Below are 23,053 nucleotides of genomic sequence, written 5' to 3' on the forward strand. Positions count from 1 at the left end.
AAAAATACTGGGGCTGGCATTGTGATGTAGCAGGTAAAGTCACTGCCTGAGACTTAGGCATCCCACATGGGCATCAGTTTAAGTCTTGGTTGCTCCACTTCCGATCCAGCACCCTGTTAATTCGTCTGGGAAAGCAACAGAGCATAGCCCAAGTGCTTGGGCCCCTGCACCCACGTGGGAATCCCAGAAGCAGCTCCTGGCTCTCCTGGCTTCGTCTGATGCAGCCCTAGCCATTGCAGTCATTTGGGAGACAACCAACACATGTAAAATCTCTGCCCCTTCCTCTCTCTCTCTCTCTCTTACTCTCTCTCTCTCTGTTCTCTCTCTCTCTCTCTCCCTTTACTTTTCAAATAAATGAAACAAATCTTTAAAAACAAAACAAAATGTCACTGAAGAGGATTCACAGCAGATTAGATAATGCAGCACAAGAGATCCCAGAACTTAAACAGAAACTATTGAAAATGGAGCAGCAATCAGGTGGGGAAGGAAGACTGAAAAAAAAAATCATCAACGATCAGTTTCAAACACCATGACATACAGGTCACTGGACTTCCTAAATGAGGTGGGAAGAAAACAGAAAGAAAAAATCTAAAAATATAAAGCTGGAACCATTCCAAATTGGATGAAATGTTAAATCTACCTATCCAAACCCTTTAAGCACACACAGATAAAACAGTGCCCGGGCAGCGAGAGGAGGGAATTATCACCCATGAAGAGGAGATGCATACTTCACACTTGACCATGATCTACTGCAGATGTTAGAATCAGCAGGAAAGGACATTAAAACTCTTGTTGTAACTGATTCCCATGTACTCAAAAGATAGGTGGAGAAACATAAGATTCAAAACGGACCTGAATTCCACACCTAGAGTTGAAAAACTGCAAAACATAGGTTGAAAAATGCTGTGTTTTTTGGTTTATAACTCAAGAGCACTCTGTGTGTGCACAAAAAAGTCCGAGGATGCCACCATCACAGTGTGGCGCCCAACTCCACTGAGTTCCCGTGGGGGCAGAGCCGCAGCAGCTCAGCTCCTGAACCTGGCCACAGCTGTCACAACAGGAAGCTAAGCAACAATAAATCAATGCACCAAATGTCACACTATCCTGAAATCCTGTAAACTTTTATATTACAAATTACGTTTTGTTGGCTGGCGCAGCAGCTCACTAGGCTAATCTTCTGCCTGTGGCACCGGCACTCCGGGTTCTAGTCCTGGTCAGGGTGCCGGTTCTGTCCCGGCTGCTCCTATTCCAGTCCAGCTCTCTGCTGTGGCCCAGGAAGGCAGTGGAGGATGGCCCAAGTGCTTAGGCCCTGCACCCACATGGGAGACCAGGAGAGGCACCTGGCTCCTGGCTTCAGATCGGTACAGTGCGCCAGCCGTAGCGGCCATTTGAGGGGTGAACCAACGGAAAAGGAAGACCTTTCTCTCTGTCTCTCTCTCTCTTTCTCACTGCTGCCTGTCAAAAAAATATATATATAAGTTTTGTTTGACTTCCAATTTGTGACAAGGGCACACACGTTCCTCATTTGCGAGCTTCTGGACCCATTTAACTGAAGAAAATCACAAGGAAAAATCCTCCTTAACTGATCTTATTAACATCCAACAGGTCAATCAGGCTAATATATAATCCAAATAAAATACAGAAATTAACAGAAACGAAAATTCAACTACTATTCTGTAATTTTGATTTCTTTTTTTAAAAAAGATTATTTATTTATTTATTTGAAAGTCAGAATTAAACAGAGAGAGGAGAGGCAGAGAGAGAGAGAGAGGTCTTCCATCCACTGGTTCACTCCACAATTGGCCACAACGGCTGGAGCTGCACCAATCCGAAGCCAGGAGCCAGGAGCTTCCTCCAGGTCTCCCCATGTGGGTGCAGGGGCCCAAGGACTTGGACCATCTTCTACTGCTTTCCCAGGCTATAGCAGAGAGCTGGATTGGAAGTGGAGTAGCTAGGTCTTGAACCAGCACCCATGTGGGATGCCAGCACTGCAGGTGGCAGCTTTACCTACTACACCATAGCACCAGCCCCAGCTTTGATTTTAATCTTTTGTCTTCATCAAAATATTTAATTGTAAACATATACATAAGTGTTAAAATTTTAGTTAAGAAGGACCATTAGTGCTCATAAGTATAATATTTTGTTTGCTAAAAATAGCAGTCAGTATACTACTTAGAAATTTAACTTGAAGAAATAATAAAGGATGCTTCCTCCAAAAAATGTTTGAGAATCATTCTCTAATTTCCAGTTTGGGGACAAAAAAAGTCCCATTCAGGAATGAGAAACACTTAAAAAATTAATGCTATGTTTTTAGAGCACATACAGAAAATATTAAAAATAAGACACAAGCAATCCATAAGGTATGTTTCATAAAACAAAAAACAGGTATCATTAAGCTAGACAATTATGATTTTAAAATGAAAAAAATCTTACCAAAAAGAAAAAAAAAAAGGAAAATTCAAAAACTGACCTACACTTAGTGTAGGTATTTGGTGCAGTGGTTAAGTCCCTGCTTGGGACATACTATACTAGAATGCCTGGTTCAAGTACCACCTACTCTGCTTCTGATTCAGCTTCCTGCTAACACACCTGGGAAGGCAGGAGATGATGGCTCAAGTCCTTGGCCTCCTGCCACACATGTGGGAGACAACAATGGAATTCCTGGCCCCCGGCTTCAGTGACATGGGGAGTAAACCAGTGGATGGAAGATCTCTTTGTGTCTCCCTCTCTGTCTTTATGCCTTTCAAATAAATATATAAACCTTTTAAAAATATACATACTTTGCAAAAAATAAAAACAGTTATCTATAAACTAGGCAATTATGATTTTAAAATGAAAAATGTAAAATTTTAAAATTGAAGTCTACTTGGAGTGAGAATTTGATCCAGCAGTTAAGTTGTCACTTGGGATGTCCGTATTCTATATGAGTATCTCCTTCAAGGCTCGGCTACTACACTTCTAATCCAGCTTCTTGCTAATGGACACCTTTGGGTCCTTGCCACCCATGGATTTCCTGCATGGAGTTCCCGGCTCTTAGCTTCAGCCTAATGAGCCCTGGCTGTTGTGTGTATTTGGGGAATAAGCTAGAGGATGGAAGATACCTTTCTCTCTCTCTCTCTCTCTCTCTCTCTCTCTCTGACTCTGTCCTCCAAATAAAAAGAAATTTAAAAAAAAATACAATAGAAAGGAGGCTAACAAAATCAAGACAGCAACATTCATACAGTCTAAATTTGTACATGGGAAGTCATGCCAAAGGAAATCAGAAAGAGCAGTACTAGTGTCGTTCACAGAATGAACCCACTCATTGTGTTACAGTTTCTGTTTTATTTCCTCACACCCTACCTCCTTCATTTCTGCAAGTCACCACTCAACACTGAGCAGCCCTAGACTGGGACAGGGTAGGAGGTGACAGAGCTCTGAAGGTCAAGTCAGAAGGCATTTCTGAGCTTTACACATGCTAAGTTTGGAAGTGGGAAAGAACCACGTGCACAAAAATATTAGGGAAAGACCCCAAGGGGTCTCATCATGCCTCAGATTTGAAGAATCAGGCAACAGAACAATGGCAAAATCGAACGAGGTAGAAAACCACATGGGTAGAAATACAGATATGTCCTGTAACATGGTGCATGTGGAGAAGTACAGGAAGTATGGTGTTAACAGAGGGCAAACTGTTCACCAGGCAAGGTCCATAGGGGATGTGAGCTTGTGGAAGGTTTCAGCTATTTGACACAGTTCCAATCAGTAAAGACTCTGATGGTACCTATAGTGATGTCAAACCTAAAATAGAGTTTAGATGGGTGGACAATTCTTGGAGGGAAGCAGAATTCAAGATTTTAAACTGCAAACCTTTGAATATTTCTGCCACAACGGTGAGGAATCACAAAGATTAGAAATTAAAGCGAAGCAGACATTATGGTTAATACCTTAAATCATGCAATGAGATGATGCAGACAGCATAAGTCTATTTAGGAAATGTCTAACAGGTGCAAGAATACTTCCAGAAGTTCATGAAGAAAGGAAGATAAAATATAAATTTATTTTGGTCCAAAAAATTGCAATCCATGCATCCAAGGGGTCTTCAGAAACTTCATGGGGCGGGGCCGGCACTGTGGTGCAGCAGGTAAATCCTGCAGTTCCTGCATCCCATATGGGTACCTGTTCTAGTCCCGGCTGCTCCACTTCTGATCCAGCTCTCTGCTATGGCCTGAGAAAGCAGCAGAAGATGGCACAAGTGCTTGGGCCACTGCAACCGTGTGGGAGACCTGGAAGAAGCTCCTGACTCCTGCCTTCAGATCAACACAGCTCCAGCAGTTGTGGCCAATTGAGGAGTGGACTAGTGGATAGAAGACCTCTCTTTCTCTCTCTGCCTCTCTTCCTCTCTGTGTAACTCTTTCAGATAAACAAACAAATCTTAAAAGAAAAAACAAAACTTCATGGGAAACACATGTTACTTAACACCATGCCTGGATTGCAACGTTTTTCCATCCCCCCAAATAAATCTATTAATTGCATTTTACATGAACTTTTGAAGTTCCTTTGCATTTTAGGTATGGGTACAAAGGCTGTTTAGTGTTGAAAATTTAAACCAAGATCAGCGAAATATTACCCATGGACCAAATCTGGCCTGCTGCCTATTTTGCCAATAAAGTTTTATTGGAATACAGCCGCATTCATTCTTCTACATATAAGCCTGCGGCTACTTTGGCTGCACAACTGTACAGTTAAGTCATAGCAACAAAGACTATATTATTCACAGAATCTAAAATGTTTACTCTCTGGCCCTCTATATGCAAAATTTGCTCACTTCTAATTAAAGAAATTATCTCACACCCAGGCAAAGAAAGGACTTGGGTTACCTCTTGTAAAATGAGAGTATTCTACTAAATGATTTCCTAAGATCCTTTCTCCTCCAGCTACATAGGTTTCCATTGATCAAAAAGGACGTGCACAGACAATAACAATAGCAGTTACATGGCAGAGTGAAATGAGAACTTGCTTATTTTTAAACTGGGGATAACTGTGTCTATGATAATCAACTCCCAGGATTGCTCTGAGGATTAAATGAGATCATTTACTTTAAAAGGACGGTGACTCATTTTGTCAAGCATTCAACAAGCGTCTCCTATTGCTGATGTTGACACCATCACCCTAAAAGGAAGCACTTGCAGGCCACATTCATTGGGAGGGTTCTGAGAATTATAGGTGCATTGGAGTTCCACCTCCAGAGACCAGGAACTCAGTTGGATTCTTGCTGGTGGAGCCAACAGCTCATTAGTCAGTCACTACCACAAACCCATGAAGGTGGAAGACAGATAGTGCTCTCCCAAGAGACTCTCTCCAAAGGAAATACTCGGAATATTCCAAGAAGACACTTAGGTGATTTTAACCAGTCTTGTCATACCATTCTCTCTACTACCTAATAGACTGTTTGATGTACACTCAGAAACTATTAATTAAACACCCATGGGACAAGCATTCTGTCCCACATGAAACTTCACTTAAGTGAAGTGTTTGTAATAAGCTAATTATTTTTAGATTTATTCAGATTACTTTACTCAGTTAAGGAAATAGCTTTATTTGTCTATTTTTATTTCCTAAAATGAGAGTGCTAAGAGCTTAATCAAGTGCCCTCGTTAGGCAGGGGAAGTGCTCCAGAGGCAGAGACATCACTGAACTCTGGTCTGTCTCCCTGAAACTTCAGAACCTCAGCCAGAGGAAGAGGCAAATTAGCCTGGACAGTTCTCCTCCAGGATGTGAGGGGAAACTGAGATCTGGAAACTGATGGGGTCCTGCTTGGCGATGTGGGAGGAACAGCATCTTCCCCTAGATGGAAGAGCACAGAGAGTAGTCAGAACAGCAAAGAGCCAGGGGTGAGCCTGAAACAGAAGCTACCAGACCTCGGTCAAGGCTGAGGCTGTCGACTAGTCCGGCCTGAGGTCAGGTTGGGGCTTCTCCAGTTGGACATCATGGAGCAGCCTTGCCCAGTAGCAAGCGATGTGGTCAGCATTGCACACATTCTGGAAGCAGTGCAGGAGGAACAGATTAAGTGACGGATTTCCTGGTGCTTTGGGTTTAGTTCAGAGATCATCACTGCGGTGCAGTAGTCCAAGTAGTGGTGGTGGCTAAGAACAAGGGAGTGTTAATGACCCAAGATCTGTAGGCTGACATCCTGATCCCAGCAGTATTGGTATTAGGAGGTAGAACCTCCAAGAGGTATTTAGGTCATGAATATGGAGCCCTTGTGAATGGGACTAGTGCCTTTATAACAAGAGCCTGGAGAGGTAGCCGGCTGTCTTTTTGCCACCTAAAGGATACCACAGGAAGATGGAAGTTGACATCCTGGAAAGGACCCTCAACAGAACCCAACCATCCTGGCACCCTGACCTGAGACACCCAGGCCCCAGAACTGGGAGAAATCAACTTCTGTTGCTTCTCAGATACTCAGTTAAGGAGGTAACTGACTAAGTCAAGGAGTTGTAGAGGGAATGAGCAGATGTGGAATCAAGATACAGTTAAGAAACTCAGGCATGGAAAACTGGTGTTTGGTCAAATGAGAGAGAGGAAGTAAGTATAATCTCCAGTTTTGTCTCCCGAAGCAGATGAGTAACAGTAAGAGCAACACTGGATGAGAATCTTCTTGTTTCTCAAGGTTGAACAGGCAGTTGAGTATCTCAAACTTGTTGGCAGAGTACAAGTGGGAAGATTTTATTCGTGTGCAAAAGCTTGCTGTTTGTGTGTGTGTGTGTGTGTGTGTGTTGATGCAGAAACTGCTATCCTAAAGCTGATTTGAAAAGACACATTAGACACCTCTATGGCTTCCTTAATACATGACGTTTAATATCACACAGAATTCCAGGCATATATGCAATTTAAAAATATATCTTTTATAATACAATGACTTTGCCAACTCTTACGTAGTGTCTGAGTGATGGATCATGCTTTTTTATGAAATCTTTTCTGTACTAATACTTCATGTTCTGAAAAAAATAGGGAAAAAACCATATTCTATGGGTTGACTCATTAGCAGGCAGGAAGATGGTAAGAATATTAGTAAGTCTCAGTGCTGCTCCCTTAGGATAAAAATCTACAGCTAGAAAGAGATTACTTTTGCAGTGTTCTGGAAAGCTTGAATCATTCTTTTACCAGTATAGAAATGTAGTGGAATCAGAACAAAAAACTTCATGATAAAAAAACATTCTTTGGTTTGAACTCTGCTTGCAGCAGGCTTATGTCTGATGCTTTTGAAAAGTAGAAAATCGAATTCTTTAAGCACCAGAGGTTTAATTATATAAGATTCTGAAATTACATGCTGGGATGCTTAATTTACTGGTACCTACTAATGAGAAATGTAGAAAATATGTTCAAAATAGTCCTGGGTGGGGGTGCGGGAGGGGGAAGGGTAGGCATTGGGCTTACTGGTTAAGAGGTTGACATCACACACTGGAGTACCTGAGGTCGATTCCTGGCTTTAGCTCCTGACTCCAGCTTCCTTGCAAATCCAGATCTTGGGAGGCAGCAGTGGCAGTTCAAGTAATCAGGTCTGTACCATTCAGGTGGGAAAGCTGGACTGAGTTCCTAGTTCCTGGCTTCCAGCCAGCCCAGCCCTGGCTATTGCTGGCATCTGGGGAATGGACCAGCAGAAGGGCACTCTGTCTATCTTTCTACCTGCCTCTCTGTCTCTAAGTGAGTTTGAAAAGTTAAAAAAAAAAAAAATAGTGGCCAGCACAGGGGTGTAGTGGGTAAAGCCATAGCCTGCAGTGCCAGCATCCCATATGGGCACCGGTTCGAGACCCAGCTCAACTTCCGATCCAGCTTTCTGCTGTGGCCTGAGAAAGCAGTAGAAGATGGCCAAAGTGCTTGGGCCCCTGCACCCACATGGGAAGACCCAGAGGAAGCTCCTGGCTCCTGGCTTCGGATCAGTGCAGCTCTGGCAGCTGTGGCCAGTTGGGGAGTGAATCAGCAGATGGAAGATCTCCCTGTCTCTCTCTGCATCTCCTTCTCTCTGTGCAATTTTGAATTTCAAAGTAAATAAATAAATAAATCTTTAAAAAATACATTGGAACGGGACTAACATAAGAGAAAGGCTTAAAATAATCCATGACTCTTGTTAACAATCAAAGAATAGAAGGTCTCAATCATTACATGAGGGGCTGGTGACTGTGACATAATAGGTTAAACCTCTGCCTGTGGCACCGGCATCCCATAGGGGCACTAGTTTGAGTCCCAGCTGCTCTTCTTCTAATCCAGCTCTCTGCTAATGGCCTGGGAAAGCAGCAGAAGGTGGCTCAAGTGCTTGGGCCCCTGTACTCACATAGGAGATCTGGAAGAAGTTCCCGGCTCCTGGCTTTAGGTTGGCTCAGCTCCAGCCATTACAGCCATCTGGGGAGTGAACCAGCAGATAGAAGACCTCTCTCTCTGTCTGTACCTCTGCCTCTCAAATAAATAAATAAATCTTTTTAAAAAAATTACTTGAAAGAAGTACCATCCCACCTGATTTATGATTAGCACGACTGTTAAAATCTGAATGGCCCTGCTTAATCTATACATAGGAACCATGTACTACGAATCATATTAAACTAAAGCAGTGCCCCATCATTCCCTAGCATACAAAATATTTGTGGAAAGAGAATCCTCTCTGATGCCATCGAGAGCATCTCACTCTGATTATGAACAAAGTTTCTGGACTACATTTCCTAGACATTTAGTAACCTGAACAGGTCAAAAGACACTTAACTATTTGTAGGGATTGGCATTTGGTGTAATGATTAAGTAACCACTTGGGAAGCTTGGATCTCATGAACAGAGTGCCTGGGTTCAAGTCCTGGCTGCCCCACTTTCCCAGAAGGCAGCACATGACAGCTCAAGTACTTTGGTCCCCAAGCCATGTAGGACACCCAGATTGAGTTCCTGGCCTGGCCCAAGCTGTTGCAGGCATTTGGTAAGTGAACCAGTAGATGAGAGATTTCTGTCTTCCAGTCTGTCTCTCTATACCTTTCAAATAAATAATTCTTTAAAAATCACTTGTTATTTGTAGAGTTAGTATTTGTATCTTGAATTCTAATTCCAGATTTGGTATCTTTACTATGTAAGTTTCCCAAATAATCTCTTTTCTCCATGAAATAAAGCCCTTTTAAATACGGGAAATAAATTCAGGTTTAATTATTAATTAATTAATTTGCAAAATATAATGTATCTGTATTATTATTCATTTATACTATATTAATTTCTTATCTGTATATAGCATGTAACTTTAAAATAATATAAGATATTGAAGATGTATTTAGTTCCATCTTTATAAAGAAGGAGGGTGACTGAATTATTTCAAAGGCCACCTAACGATATTCAAATTGAATTCAGTAGTGCAAAAATATAGTGAGATAAATTCTGTGACATGTTTTTGGAAAACTAAATAGCAAAATCAAATGTTCAACTCCTTACCTAGGACTGAAATTAATGTAAGCTAACAAAGATGCCTAGTTTCATTTATTTTTCCCTTCGTGCATTTCACATTGTTTTATAAACCAACTTACTGGTATAGTGTTGACAAAGAAGTTCACGAGCAACTTTGCTCATCTGACCAACTTGAATAAACTGCTCAGAATGTGAAACAAATAGTGATTCCAAGCCCTATACTAAAGAATAATTCATTCATGAAATTTGGTAAAAGTTGTTGAATTCATCTCACTTGCCTGTGCCAGAAGAACACCATTCTATCTGAAAACAAACAGCCTTTATTCATCAAGAGAATGACTACCAGGAAGGAGTGCCCTGGGAGGATCAGTTCTGTATACAGCACCAGTTCCATGTCCATCACAATTCATCTCAGGGAGTTCCTGTGTCCCACAACACAAACTTTCCATTAACCAGTTAGCCATAAGCAAAGATTTCCTAAAACCTACAAAAACACAGTCAATTCCTTCTATTCAACGCCTCCTACAGGAACGATTTCATCATTCCTCATTCTTTGTGTTAGTAATGAATTCCTTCATGACCGCAGTTGGAAAGGGGTTCTGAAGGTATTTTTAACTGGTATTTATTCAGGTTTTATTATTGATTTAGGCAGGAAATACCTGAGACTTACTGTACAAGTATTAACAGCAGAGAAGGGAAAAAAATTTGAAGAATTTGCACAATTGATTTTATTTCTGCTGCTGAAGTAGCATTCAAGTCATGCGAGAGAAAACTTTAATATATCCTAAGTGAAAGCATAAAAATTCAACAGGCAATAAAGTTATTATAAGTGTCTGAAGGAAAAAACTAAAAGTATCCCTCAGGCTGTGCAAATAATAAGGTTGGGTCTAGAGTGGAAAAGGGATTTGGACCTGCTCTTGAGGGCAACTGTCATCTATTAAACTGATACACAGAAGCACTCCTTTATAAAATAAGACAAATAACCCAGGGACCTGAAATGCACAGACTGTGAAAAGTACGCTCGATATGGTGGCAATGAGGACTGGGATAGCCAGCTCTCTTTTCTGGCCTTTCTAAGAATGTCTGCCTTGAAAACACATTTTCTTCGCCTAGTAATAACAGGGTTAACAGAGTGAAATGTATAGAAGGAGCAATTAAGTAAAAGGTGACAAGATACATATTTGACCCGGTAACAAATTTCATAGAACCATAGATTTTTACAACTTAAATTCAGTAAAGACTCAATACCCTGGGAAACTAAAATAAGCAGCCATTAGTACTTCAAAGAGAGAGTCACTTTGTATTTCCAACTGTCATTTGGTCTTTATTAGGAAAGACCACTAAATACATCCCTGTGTGGATAGGTATATTTTTAATCTTTTTCCACTTTATTATTTAACACATTCATGAGAGCATAAAAGTAGCAAGTGTAGATGAAATATTGCACATTGGTTTGACTCTGTTCCTGGCTCTGCCTTGGTGAGCTGTAGAAACTTCTGGAAGCAATTTACATCCCTGGGACAGGTTCCCCAGATGTGCAAGTATCAAGTGTCAATGGATGGTGGTTTTCTAATTTTTTTATTTGCTGACATGTTCAAATATTAAACATTTTTAAGTGTTTTAAAGATCATATATTCTCATCTGCTATGTCAATAAACTACCTCCTAGTAACTAGAACTAAATTAGGTGCTTTTGAAGGTTTGTATTTTCCAAGTATTAGAATTCCACTTAGTAATTTATGTGCTAAAGTAAACTCTTGAAGAGATTCCTGTCTTTCATAATGTACCAGTGAAATCATTGTCAACATAGCCAGAGAGACACACAGCTCTGATCTCATTACCCAAGCAATTACAGCAAAATTATTTGCTGTGGAAAACTGACAAAAATTTTACCAAGTAAAATCAAAGAGCTTACTTCTCTTCTCCATTTTGAACTTTTACTTAGATTTATCATAGATTTCTTCCCACTTTTAGCCATTAAACTTTTATCTGGTTATCAAATAAATCAGCCACGTAATCAAAAAAAAATAAACTATAAATTATATTGTCTAATTCTTTATGTGGTAAGTACCAGGGGGTATTTTGTAGAAACTTTGCCAGAACCTAATAAATTAGAATCCTTCTTCAATTTGTTGGACCATGGAGGTATCTTAGAGGGGTCTACACCAGGTTTTACATTGTCTTTGCTAGAAAACAAGCTAGTTAGTTTTGTCTCCTGAAATCATTTGTTCTCCATCTCTAGAAAAGAAAAATGGCTCTCTAATCATTCATTCCTTTTTTTTTTAAAGATTTATTTTATTTATTTGAAAGACAGAGTTACAGAGAGAGGTAGAGACAGAGAGAGAGGTCTTCCATCTGCTGGTTCACTCCCCAGATGGCTGCAACAGCCGGAGCAACGCCAATCCAAAGCCAGGATCCAGGAACCTCCTCCAGGTCTCCCACATGGGTACAGGGGCCCAAGCACTTGGGCCATCTTCTACTGCTATCTCAGGCTGCAGCAGAGAGCTGGATCGGAAGAGGAGTAGCCGGGACTAGAACCAGCGCCCACATGGGATGCCAGCGCTTCAGGCCAAGGCATTAACCCACTACGCCACAGCGCGGCCCCTCTAATCCTTCCTTTCTTTCTTTCTTTCTTTCTTTCTTTCTTTCTTTTTTTTTTTTACAGGCAGAGTGAACAGTGAGAGAGATAGAGAGAAAGGTCTTCCTTTTCCGTTGGTTCATCCTCCAATGGCTGCCGCAGCTGGCGCACTGTGCTAATCCGAAGGCAGGAGCCAGGTACCTCTCCTGGTCTCCCATGCGGGCGCAGGGCCCAAGCACTTGGGTCATCCTCCAGTGCCTTCCCAGGCCACAGAGAGAGCTGGACTGGAAGAGCAGCAACCAGGACAGAACCAGCACCCAACGGGGACTAGAACCCAGAGTGCCAGTGCCGCAGGCAGAGGATTAGCCTGGTGAGGTGCAGTGCCAGCCCAAAATATTGTAATTTTTAAAATATAATGCAAACATTTTTAAATAGGAAAAAAAATCTCAACAAGCAACTTAGTTCTTTCCAAGAGAAAGTCCCAATGTTTTCTTTTTCTTTTTTTTTGTCACTCCTCATGGTGAAATTTTGTTTCCTTCTCTAAGTGGATGTTAAGGTAATAGCCTCTTATCTGTGCAAGTTTATCTTAGATAAACCTCTCTATATTAAATATGTCCTTACCTATTTTGCTTTTCTCAAAATCCAGGAAGGAGTGGGACATGCAAGCAAGACCTCTGTAGATTCCAATTATGCTAAATACCCATGTGCCAAGAACACAGAATCATTACCTGCTGGCTCACTCAGTGCTTTGCCTCCTCCCGGCAATGTTTATTCTGGATGAAGTTGAAAGTTACATGTCCCTTACAAATGACCGTGGGGTGACAAACACCAGGGAGTTCCACAGTATTTCTCTCTATCTACGTGAGAAAAGGTAATGTAGGCAACTTGTATACTAGCCCAGGAGTGTTTGTGTCAAATGCATCAGTGAAAGAGATCCCCAGCTTCATTGTCCTCTAAATATCTGTCCTGTAGAGCGAGCGTGATGACACGACAAATGTGCTTCCCTGGATGGGTTGGTCAGCTGAGAAACTTCACACTTTTACTTTGCAGGTGACCGATTCTTACTGTGTTGCTCAGCTTTTGGTTACTAAAACAAAGTCCCCGAAGCAGGCTAACTTCACAAAGAGGTTCCTTTTGTCTCACCGTTCTGGAAGTTCACAGTCCAAGACTGGGTGAGCCCCACTGGTTCAGCTAGGTGACAGTGTTCTCACGGGCAAAGAACCAAGGCGATGAGGGGATCATGTGGCAAGAGGCAGGGAGCTCGGGCTGCCATTGCTCTGTCCTTTCCTATCATAAAACCACTCCTACTGATTCACTGGGTGAGGCCCTACCAGTCTCACCCAGTCCAGACACTCCCCAAAGGCCCCACCCCTTCACACCGTAATTGGATTAAGTCTCCACTCCCTAGGTATCAATGACAGGAGACAAGGAGCACTAACCTGCTGCATAAGATTATGAGGACGAATTTTCAAATGGTAGAACCTACTTAGCCCTCCATTCTTCAGGGGGACTGAAATTGAAAGTTGATAACCCTTGCATGGGAAAAAGGACCAGAATACCACATCTCAGGCCAAAACAAAACAGGCCTTGAAACGTTTACGAACACATTCTCGTAACTGAATCACAGAACTCTTCATGTTGCCAAGTATCTTCTGATGACTAAATCCACCGGTTTAAGGAACCAAATGAATGACCAGGCTCTATTTTGAACATTCTTTTCTGAATTGAAAGTGCTAAGGAATTTAAAGCCTTATTAAAACCAACAAACACCTCTGTGGGAGTTCCTTATTCTCCTGCCTCGGTCTTCCAGAAAAGGTAATACCAGGCGGATGCAGCACGGCCACTCTGGCCCTTGAGCTGCCCATATACACATCTTTCCAATTACACACATCTGCATGCATGTGTGCATATGTATTCACACTTACGCACCCAAACACTACATGGATATATGCATAGTTTCCCTCTTATTAACGTGCAAACTTAAGATATCTAAGTGGTTTACTTTATAATTATCACTGTACTTTTCATATATCTATTTATTTGGGAAAAAGTTAATGGCTCTGCCAAATTTTCATTCCTGGGAAAAGTGAAAAGGCCTTTCGGTCATATTTGGTGCAAGCGGTTTTAAGGAGAAGAGAGGAGAAAGCCTGAGCGGCTGTATTCAGAATCGCTCACGGGGCAATTCAAACACCCAGGGCCTTCCCCTTGCCCCCTCCTCCGAGAAGCCCCCAGTCTCCACCCACCCTTCCCAACAGGAAAACACTCCGTGTGAAGGGTACAGATTCTGGATATGTCCTTTTATTTATTTATTTATTTTTGACAGGCAGAGTGGACAGTGAGAGAGAGAGACAGAGAGAAAGGTCTTCCTTGTCCATTGGTTCACCCCCCAATGGCCACTGCAGCCAGCGCACTGCGCTGATCCGAAGCCGGGAGCCAGGTGCCTCTCCTGATCTCCCATGCGGGTGCAGGGCCCAAGCACTTGGGCCATCCTCCACTGCACTCCCGGGCCACAGCAGAGAGCTGGCCTGGAAGAGGGGCAACCGGGACAGAATCCGGCACCTCGACCATGACTAGAACCCGGGGTGCTGGCGCCGCAGGCGGAGGATTAGCCTCTTGAGCCACGGCGGCAGCCCTGGATATGTCCTAATGACACACTTCATACTGAGGATAAGAACAACCTTCAATATTGCCACACGGAGTCTGCCTATGCAACGGGTATACAATGAGTATGCAATTATTGGCTGTGGAGCACCAATGTCCCAGTATAAGATGAACATTCTGCAGCATCTTATGGTATTAGATTTATAATTCTATTCTCAAACAAGTTCTGTAAGACATTCCCATCCCACTAGGAGACTGCCCATCTTTTCTCCTAGTCTGATGCACAGCACCAAGAAGCCAAGAAATTCTGGCATGTGTTTGCACACACATAAAATGGAACCCAACAGAAGTCAACGGAAAATTAAATTTAAATGCTGATGGGGGTGACGATGCGGTAGCACAGCGGGTTAAAGCCCTGGCCTGAAGCGCTGGCATCCCATATGGGCACTGGTTCTTGTCCCGGCTGCTCTTCTTCCAAACCAGCTCTCTGCTATGGCCTGGGAAAGCAGTAGAAAATGACCCATGCCCTTGGGCCCCTGTACCCACATGGGAGACCTGGAACAAGCTCCTGACTCCAGGCTTCAGATTGGCGCAGCTCCAGCCATTGTGGTCATGTGGGGAGGGAACCACTGGATGGAAGACCTCTCTCTCTCTCTCTCTCTCTCTCTCTGTCTGTCTCTACCTCTCTCTGTAACTCTTTCAAATAAATAAAATAAATCTTTAAAAAAAGAGCTGATGAAAACATTGGAAAGGCTGGGGTTGACAGGCAAGAGTAGCAAGGAATAGAAGTACTAAGGGCTTCAAAACTAACAGTATGCATGTGTGTGGGTTCATGCATGCACTGGTGTGTATTTGGCAGAGAGGGAACAGCAGAGAAAAACTCAAAAATGAAGATGTCAAATGAAGGGCCCCTATTGCCTGGGGCCAGGTATTGCCATTAAGAAAAGGAGCCAATTTACAGATAATGCGCATTTGTGATGGCTCAGACACCAGGACTTGGAGTCGTCACAAGTGCTCCAGTGGAAGTATCTGGAAAAATGCTGGAAAACATAACTGCAGCTAGGCAGCAGGCTGGAGCAGAAGCGAACACGGAGTCGTCTCATGCAACGTAAGAAGAAGAGCAGCAAGACTAATAAACAAAAGAACACTGCATGGCGGCCAGGGGCCCAGCGCGGTGCCATAAACCACAATCAATGCTCTGCACTCGCTGCTCTTCTTCCTTGCGACACCAGCTTCCTTTCTATGCTGAGGAAACCCAACCTCAGAAAAGCTATGCCGCTTGGCCAAGGAGCCTGGGTATTCTGAGCTCAAAGGCCTCCTGTTCGCACTTACTCCATTGTACACCCTCTTCAGCATAACTCTTGGGACCATGGAGTGAATGAGATTCCTCAGCAACAGCACGACAAAGAGCCAAACAGAACTCTGAACAGACCTTTGTCCTACAGACACTCGGAGTCCTCCAGCATCTGGGACTTCCCATCCCGCTCCCCAAATGCTCTATGAAAGCCTCCGTGTTTCAGGGAAAATCGTCACATGTGGGCCTTGGGATTCCATCATCAGCTGCCACCCTACAAACTGTCTTCCGGGCATATAACCAAATAAGCAGGCCAGGGAATTAACTAAATTCCCCTCCCCTCCAGCTGTTAATTTGTTCCTACTTGCATTGCTCAATCCAGTTACTTATTTTCACGGCCAATTATGATCTCTACTCCGTATTCATTACCTTCTCTAACGGGAATCACGTTTGCACGGTGCAGAATGGTTCTGAGTATCAGGAACCTAGAACTGCTGAGCACTTTAGACCTTTAACCTTTGAAACCCCTTCCAAGGTGAGCATTAGTGTCGCAGTTACGATGTCAATTGGGGCACCACATCCCATATCGGAGTGCCTCATCCCAATTCCAGCTCCCTGCTAATGTACACCCTGGGAGGCATCAGGTGACAACTCAAGCAGTTGGGTCCCTGCAACCCACATGGGAGACCTGGATTAAGTTCCAGGCTCCTGGCTTCAGCCTGGCCCAGCCCTCGCTATTATGGGAATTGAAGAACAAACCAAGATCTGTTGCTCTCTTCCTCTCTCTCTGCCTTTCAGATAAACAAAATAACGAATAACTTTTTAAAAAACATCCTTCCCACAGCAAAATGCCACTTTCTATCAAACCTGCTCCTGCCTGGCTTTGCTCTCTGGTCCTGTCCTTTGCAACACCATTTAATAGGGCAGTCAAGTAAAATCTGCAGCAAACACACAGGTTTAGTCTTCTACAGAAAAACCCTCCAAAATTCTCGTAGCTCATCCTAGGAATTCTCTTTAATCTGCTGCTCACTTATTTTTGCTTTCCATGGAACTGAGAAGACGGCCAACCCAAGAATATATTTTCTTTCATTGGAATTTTTTTTCCTCAAATGTTTTTAATTTCGGGATTTGTTCTCTTGCAGCATCTTGATAGTATGCTATATCCAGGTTATATGCAGTCAAATGAGCACTTTCATGAAGGAAAAGAAGCAACACTGATGGCTAGGTTGAATTATTTTCCAAACCTGTCAGTCTGATCAAACAATGGCAGTGACAAGGGAAGCGACGTGAGAGGGTGAGCCCTAGGGCCCACAGACACTCTCAATTGGAAGAATGTTTGTTGAACAGAAACAAGTGGCATGGAAGGAACTTGTACAGCTTTACGGGAAAAATATGCATTAATTCACTTACCAAGACGACGACAACCGGATATAAAATGGAAAGACTGCTCTGCTCCAGCACACTCAGTAACTGCTGGGTTTCTGGAAAATCTGAGGCTGCACCCTGAAAGGGCAAGAAAAAGAAGTGGAAAGAAGTTCTGAAACGATGTAAGACCTGGGTGAAGTGGAAAAACGGAGATTTTACATAACATTCAAAATATTTGTCAAGTCTGAGTTTTAATTTTAAAACAACTTTAAAGGATATCCATAAATTTTATATGCATATATTAATATTTGAACTATTTATTAATTCAAAGCCATGTTATTATCTACTTTATACCAGAATACAAAACAAAAAATTGAGGGGCTAGCAATGCAATGTAGCAAGTAAAACCGTCTATGTACAATGCTGGCATCCCATATGGGTGCCAGTTTGTGTCCTGGCTGCTCCATTTCCAATCTAGCTCCCTGCTAATGACCTGGGAAAAGCAGCAGAAGATGGCCCAAGTGCTTGGACCTCTGCACGTACATGGGAGACCTTAATAGAGCTCCCCAGCCCTGGCCATTGCAGCCATCTGGGGAATGAACCAGGGGATGGAAGATTCCTCTCTCTCTCTCTCTCTCTCTGTGTGTGTGTGTGTGTGTGTGTCTAACTCTGCCTTTCAGATAAATAAATCCTTTTTTAAAAAGCCCACACTATTGAACATAATGTCTAAAGAAATATTACCCGCTCCTTACTATAGAAATTACCTTGCTAGAAAATGTCATTTTCCTATTTCAATAAGATAAAAAGTAAAGTGCCCATTAAATAATACACTTATCAAAATATTCAGTTTTTTAAGAACCAAGAAAGAAATGTGTTCGCTTCCACTTTGCATTCATACAGAACATCATACAATCTTTTTTTTTTTTTTTTTTTTGACAGGCATAATGGATAGTGAGAGAGAAAGACAGAGAGAAAGGTCTTCCTTTTTTCCGTTGGTTCATCCCTCAATGGCTGCCGCAGCCGGCGCGCTGCAGCCGGCACACCGCGCTGATCCGATGGCAGGAGCCAGGTACTTATCCTGGTCTCCCATGGGGTGCAGGGCCCAAGCACTTGGGCCATCCTCCACTGCCCTCCCAGGCCATGGCAGAGAGCTGGCCTGGAAGAGGAGCAACCGGGACAGAATCCGGCCACCCGACTGGGACTAGAACCCGGTGTGCCGGCGCTGCAGGTGGAGGATTAGCCTAGTGAGCCGTGGCACCGGCCATCATACAATCTTAATCCCTTGGGTTTACTACTTACATTCACACAAACAAAATTGTAGCATTGTGGTAAGGTGATCTGCTGGATATCTCTGCCTCCGTGACTCCGAACACCAGACACGATTTTCACATTCTACAAGGAAAACATATGGAGGAAAAATACTTAGGAAGACCACACAGACACAGAAACAACTTTCTCACTATGAGGCCTGTAATTACTACAGGAGAGGCACAAAAGCCATGTGCATCAGGCTGCCACAAAAAAGGCATTGGACGTGGACCATAAATAACAAACATCATTCTATCAACTATGACATGGGAAATGGGTTCGGATAGGAAAAATGCAGAGGAGACACAGAATCTGTTCAGGAACAGGCAAACGTTAGGGATGATGTCATCCGAGGAACTCCTTGGGGAGGATGTTGAAGATAGAAACAAAAAGATGCTCAACTCCCTGGATGCACGTGAACTGCCCGGTTACAGAGAGAGAACAGGGCTGACGAGGCCCTAGGTGACCTAGAGCAGAGAGGGCAGTGAGGAATTATGATACGAGGGGTAGAAAGAAGACTCACATTAGGGCCATAGAAACAAGGAGGAGACTTGAATGACCCTTGGACGAGATCAGAAGGAACGGGGCACGCATTGCACAAAATTCCCTAAAAGACATATATTCCACATAGCTTAGTATTCTAATTTCCTTACTTCAAGTTTCTCCTATAAGAACAACATGAATAAAGACTTATGTATTACTAGAGAGGGGATCTGCTCTAGTGACACCTCTGTGGTAACAATTCCACGGGAATGAACACGGCAGTGGTTCACACTGACAGGGCCTTGATACAGTTGATGGTTCTAGAACACAATGATATTCCTCATTAAAACATCAGATTCTGTACTTCCAAGAACATTATCTCCACAATAGCCTAATTTCATATAATGTTCACAAAACATCAGAAAAGAACAGTTTCCAAGTCTTACCTTCCCTACAGAAATTAGTCACTGCAAAAAATTTAAGAATTTTAGTTCAATTTAAAATTTTTACTGACTACAAAGTTCACAGAGAACATTGTTTTAAAAACGTAATCATCAGCGATGTGCCAATACCATAAAAGAAAAGAAACCAGCTTCCTTTATGCAATGGGCATCATCTAGCTATTACCGGGAGATAATTTTCCATGGATCTGTCATGATCCAAACATTTTCAAAAGACATCAACAGCTAACTTGTTCCAGACGGTCTTTTCAAGGATGTCTGCATGGCAGGCAGAATTGCATAAATAGATGTGTCTCGTGCTAGAACACATTTGCTTATTTTCCATAGAGTAAAGATAAAGACATCTCTTTCTCCCTGGAGCCAATTTGCCTGACATTCCCAAGTGATAATGATGATGATGTCTCTCTCAGGACACCAGGGCAGGCAGATGTGTCAGCAGCCCATGCAAGAGGCTGGGGCTTCCCAATAACAAGGTTCTTTTAATGCACCCCACTGCCTAGCAACAACCAAGCATCCCTCGCTGGGAACCGGAATTCAGAGAAATAGTACTACATCATTATTCCTGCTACTGTTAGGGCAGGGAGTAATAATACACTGGGTTTTCTCTGATGCTGGAGGCTCAGGTCTTTGCCAGTAGCTGTGGCACTGTGCTGGGCTGAAGAGTTGGCATGGAAGGAGGGTATGATCTCAGACGCAGCCAAGTTTCTAACTTGATCAACAGAAGCAAGACAACTGATTATCAGATTTTAATTTCAACAAATGCACACAGTGGATTCTGAATTCAGAAAATAAAATGACTTTAAGCTTTGCTTTATACAAACACACACACACACACACACACACACACACACAGAGACTGATTTAAGTGTTAAAAAATGGATAAAATACTTGAGAATAGGGCTGGAGATACTTTAAGACAGAAATATTCATGCTTTTACCATAGGAAATGTTTGATAATATTTTTTACACTTTGTCACCAGTTTTTTTTTTTTAAGAAAAAGGATCTTTGTCAAGAAAGACGTTATACATTTTTAAAATTAACAATGTATAACAGTTTTAGAAAAGGAGAAAAAATCAGCCAAAACATGACTATAAAGAAGTTATCACTGTGAATATTATATTCCAATAGTTATATATGAATAACAAGCAGAAAAAGCAAAATGATTAAGGACTAAAAGTTGGGGGTGGCAATCCACATGCCGTGATGATTAAATTATTTGAGGTGAAAGCATGCTACATGTGGTAAAACTGAAGGGATTGCTAAACTCCAACAATTCTTCATGTGTAGGAATCGGATAAAAACGTGGGATTTTTAATGATGCTTCACTTCATTTTTGAGTCAATGTAAACTGACTTCATGAGGTAAAAGGAGAGAATGCATTGTAACTTCCACGTACAGCCTAGCTCTAATCAATCATTTTTATCCTGACAAGGCTTCTTAGATTTGTATTTTAGCCTATAGCCATAATTTAGACATATAGCATAATTTAGACATATGTCCATTGAAGGAAACTGATTTCTTAACAAAATCACTTTACGCCTAAATTCTTCATTTTAATTCACTTGTTTATTGGAAGAATTTCATCTGCAAGCAGTTTATTTCCACAGTCCTCGATATTTTTAGGATCCTTGAATTTTAGCTTCTATCCTCCAAGAATAGGTTGCACAGGGATAAAAGTTTTGTTCACACATTCTTTTCCTCACAGATTGGTGGTCTCCGTGCCACTACCAACACCTGCTACCTCTGACATGCCATCTGTCATTCACCCATCAATGTCAAGCAGTTTTCTAAGAAACAATCATTGCCATTATCTTTGAAACCCTTGTTCCATTTATTTTTTTTTTCTTTAACAAAAGGACAGTTTGGGTCCTGGTAATGTTCCTTTGGCCTCCACTTTCTGTCCCTCCAAAGTTTAAGGCTTCATTACACCAATGCCCCTGAACTTGGGATGGAGCTGCCTCATAAGAGACTAGCGGGTCATAGAGGCTACCGTAAATTGAATACTCATTTAATACGTGCAACCAACGGAACACGCTGGCTAAAGACCAATGCACTCTACAGAGTATCTGGACGGTGGGGTGACAGGGAGCTGAGCTGTCACCAACCAGCAAGCACCTCGAGTGGGGCTCTTACTGCAGATCCCTGCCCAGGAAAGCCCAAAGTTCAAAGTGCAGTCTCTACAAAAGGGGTGTGGCTTGTGCACCATCGTAAAACCAAAACCCTGTAACTCAAACCAAAGTGAGTGGGGGATTGTCCGTATTAGAGTTCACATCACAGAATAGTCAAAGGCCAGTCAGGAGACCTCCTGTTGGTAAATTTTAATTTTTGTTATTTTTACTTAGGTGCCTTCCTGAGGGACTTCTTAATGAAGGAGTTCAAAATTTTAACCAGAGTAAGCTTTAAGATCAATTATTATTTCTCAGTTTCTGCTTAAGAGTATGCCTGTTGGGTATAATAGAATCAGCTCATCACTTTGAGGAAATTTTCTCCTAACGTCCTTGAAAGCTTTGCTTTGTTTCCAACAAAGTATCCCTATGTTGGATGCCTTTAGTGACGTCCACCTCTGTTCTATTCCAGATCTCCTTTACCTTCATCTTAGACTATATGCATTATCTCCACTCTCCTCTTTGCTGTAGTCACCTGACCTCACAGGGCCCTTGCTCCTACTTTACTGAAGCACCTAGTTCTGTATCAGTGCTGCTCCAGGCTAGTCATTCAGTCACTACCCATCTCTCGCAATGCCTTGACTTTCTTCAATCCAGATTCCTACTGAATCCCCCTGCAGAAGAAACAGGTATGAGGATATTTCAGGGCTGGGGAGGGAAGGGCTTGAGGTTTCATCCAGATTCACTTCATCTGATTGTGCACACTGTACTGTCTTTATTTCCATGGGAACGATGGAGTTTCCAGATTATTTTCTATGAGTTGGAGGGCTGGCAAGTGGTGGGCGCTGACAGCTTTCCCTGCCTCTGTGGACGGGCCACAGAGACCCGAGGGATCTTCTGCCCAACAGAAGTCTTCCTTTGACTGCTTCCTGGCATTCGCTCTACCCCCTTAGACTGCTTGCCCCTCAGTTAACAATGTTAGGAATTCTCTCGACTGAATGAATGGTCACTTGGCCCCTTCCCATGTCCAGAGATGGAGGCATGAGCAAGAAGGCACCAGGGCCAGACAATTATCTTCAGTTTCTTCCTTGTTAGTTTGAGATGTATGCAGGGAGCTGAATCCCTCAGCTTGGGTTGCTGTCAGCTACCAGGCTGGCTTTTATTTACTATTTTTGGTCTTGTTTCTAAAGCACTGAAGAAGAAAAGATTTTGCAAATTATCTACACTCTATCACATTTACCTTTATTGGCACTGTTATGTTTAAGAATGTAAAGGAAATATTTTCTTTAGTTCCACATTGTACATTTTTTAAAAGGGAGAAATTATTTACTAAACATTAAGACTGTCTGAAGACTATTCCAAAAACAGGTTCAGTTCATTTGTCTGATAAAGAACATATAATTCTATGGATATACAAACTACAGGTTTGTGTGTAATTCCTATTAGA

At 42.4% G+C, this 23,053-nt stretch overlaps 1 protein-coding gene across 13 annotated transcripts in view; it reads right to left on the reverse strand.

The window, feature by feature from the left end:
- CRPPA (CDP-L-ribitol pyrophosphorylase A) overlaps positions 1 to 23,053 on the reverse strand; it is a 348,342-nt gene that overhangs the window by 161,635 nt on the left and 163,654 nt on the right. For 11 of the 13 annotated variants that reach the window (XR_519724.4, XR_007914092.2, XR_007914091.2 and 8 more), the window contains exons 7-8: positions 18,548 to 18,640; positions 17,294 to 17,386 (exon numbers count right to left, since the gene is read on the reverse strand). Coding sequence is in view for 8 of the 13 variants with exons in the window: in XM_070059574.1 (XP_069915675.1) it covers positions 17,294 to 17,386; positions 18,548 to 18,640 (186 nt within the window). In the remaining 5 variants the exon portion in view is untranslated. Of the gene's footprint in view, positions 1 to 9,242; positions 9,834 to 17,293; positions 17,387 to 18,540; positions 18,641 to 23,053 lie in introns of those variants that run through there. The other 2 variants (XM_051832567.2, XM_070059575.1) reach the window with 2 other exon arrangements.

The sequence above is a fragment of the Oryctolagus cuniculus genome, chromosome 16 (genome assembly GCF_964237555.1).
Source record: "Oryctolagus cuniculus chromosome 16, mOryCun1.1, whole genome shotgun sequence".
Taxonomy (NCBI): Eukaryota; Metazoa; Chordata; class Mammalia; order Lagomorpha; family Leporidae; genus Oryctolagus; species Oryctolagus cuniculus.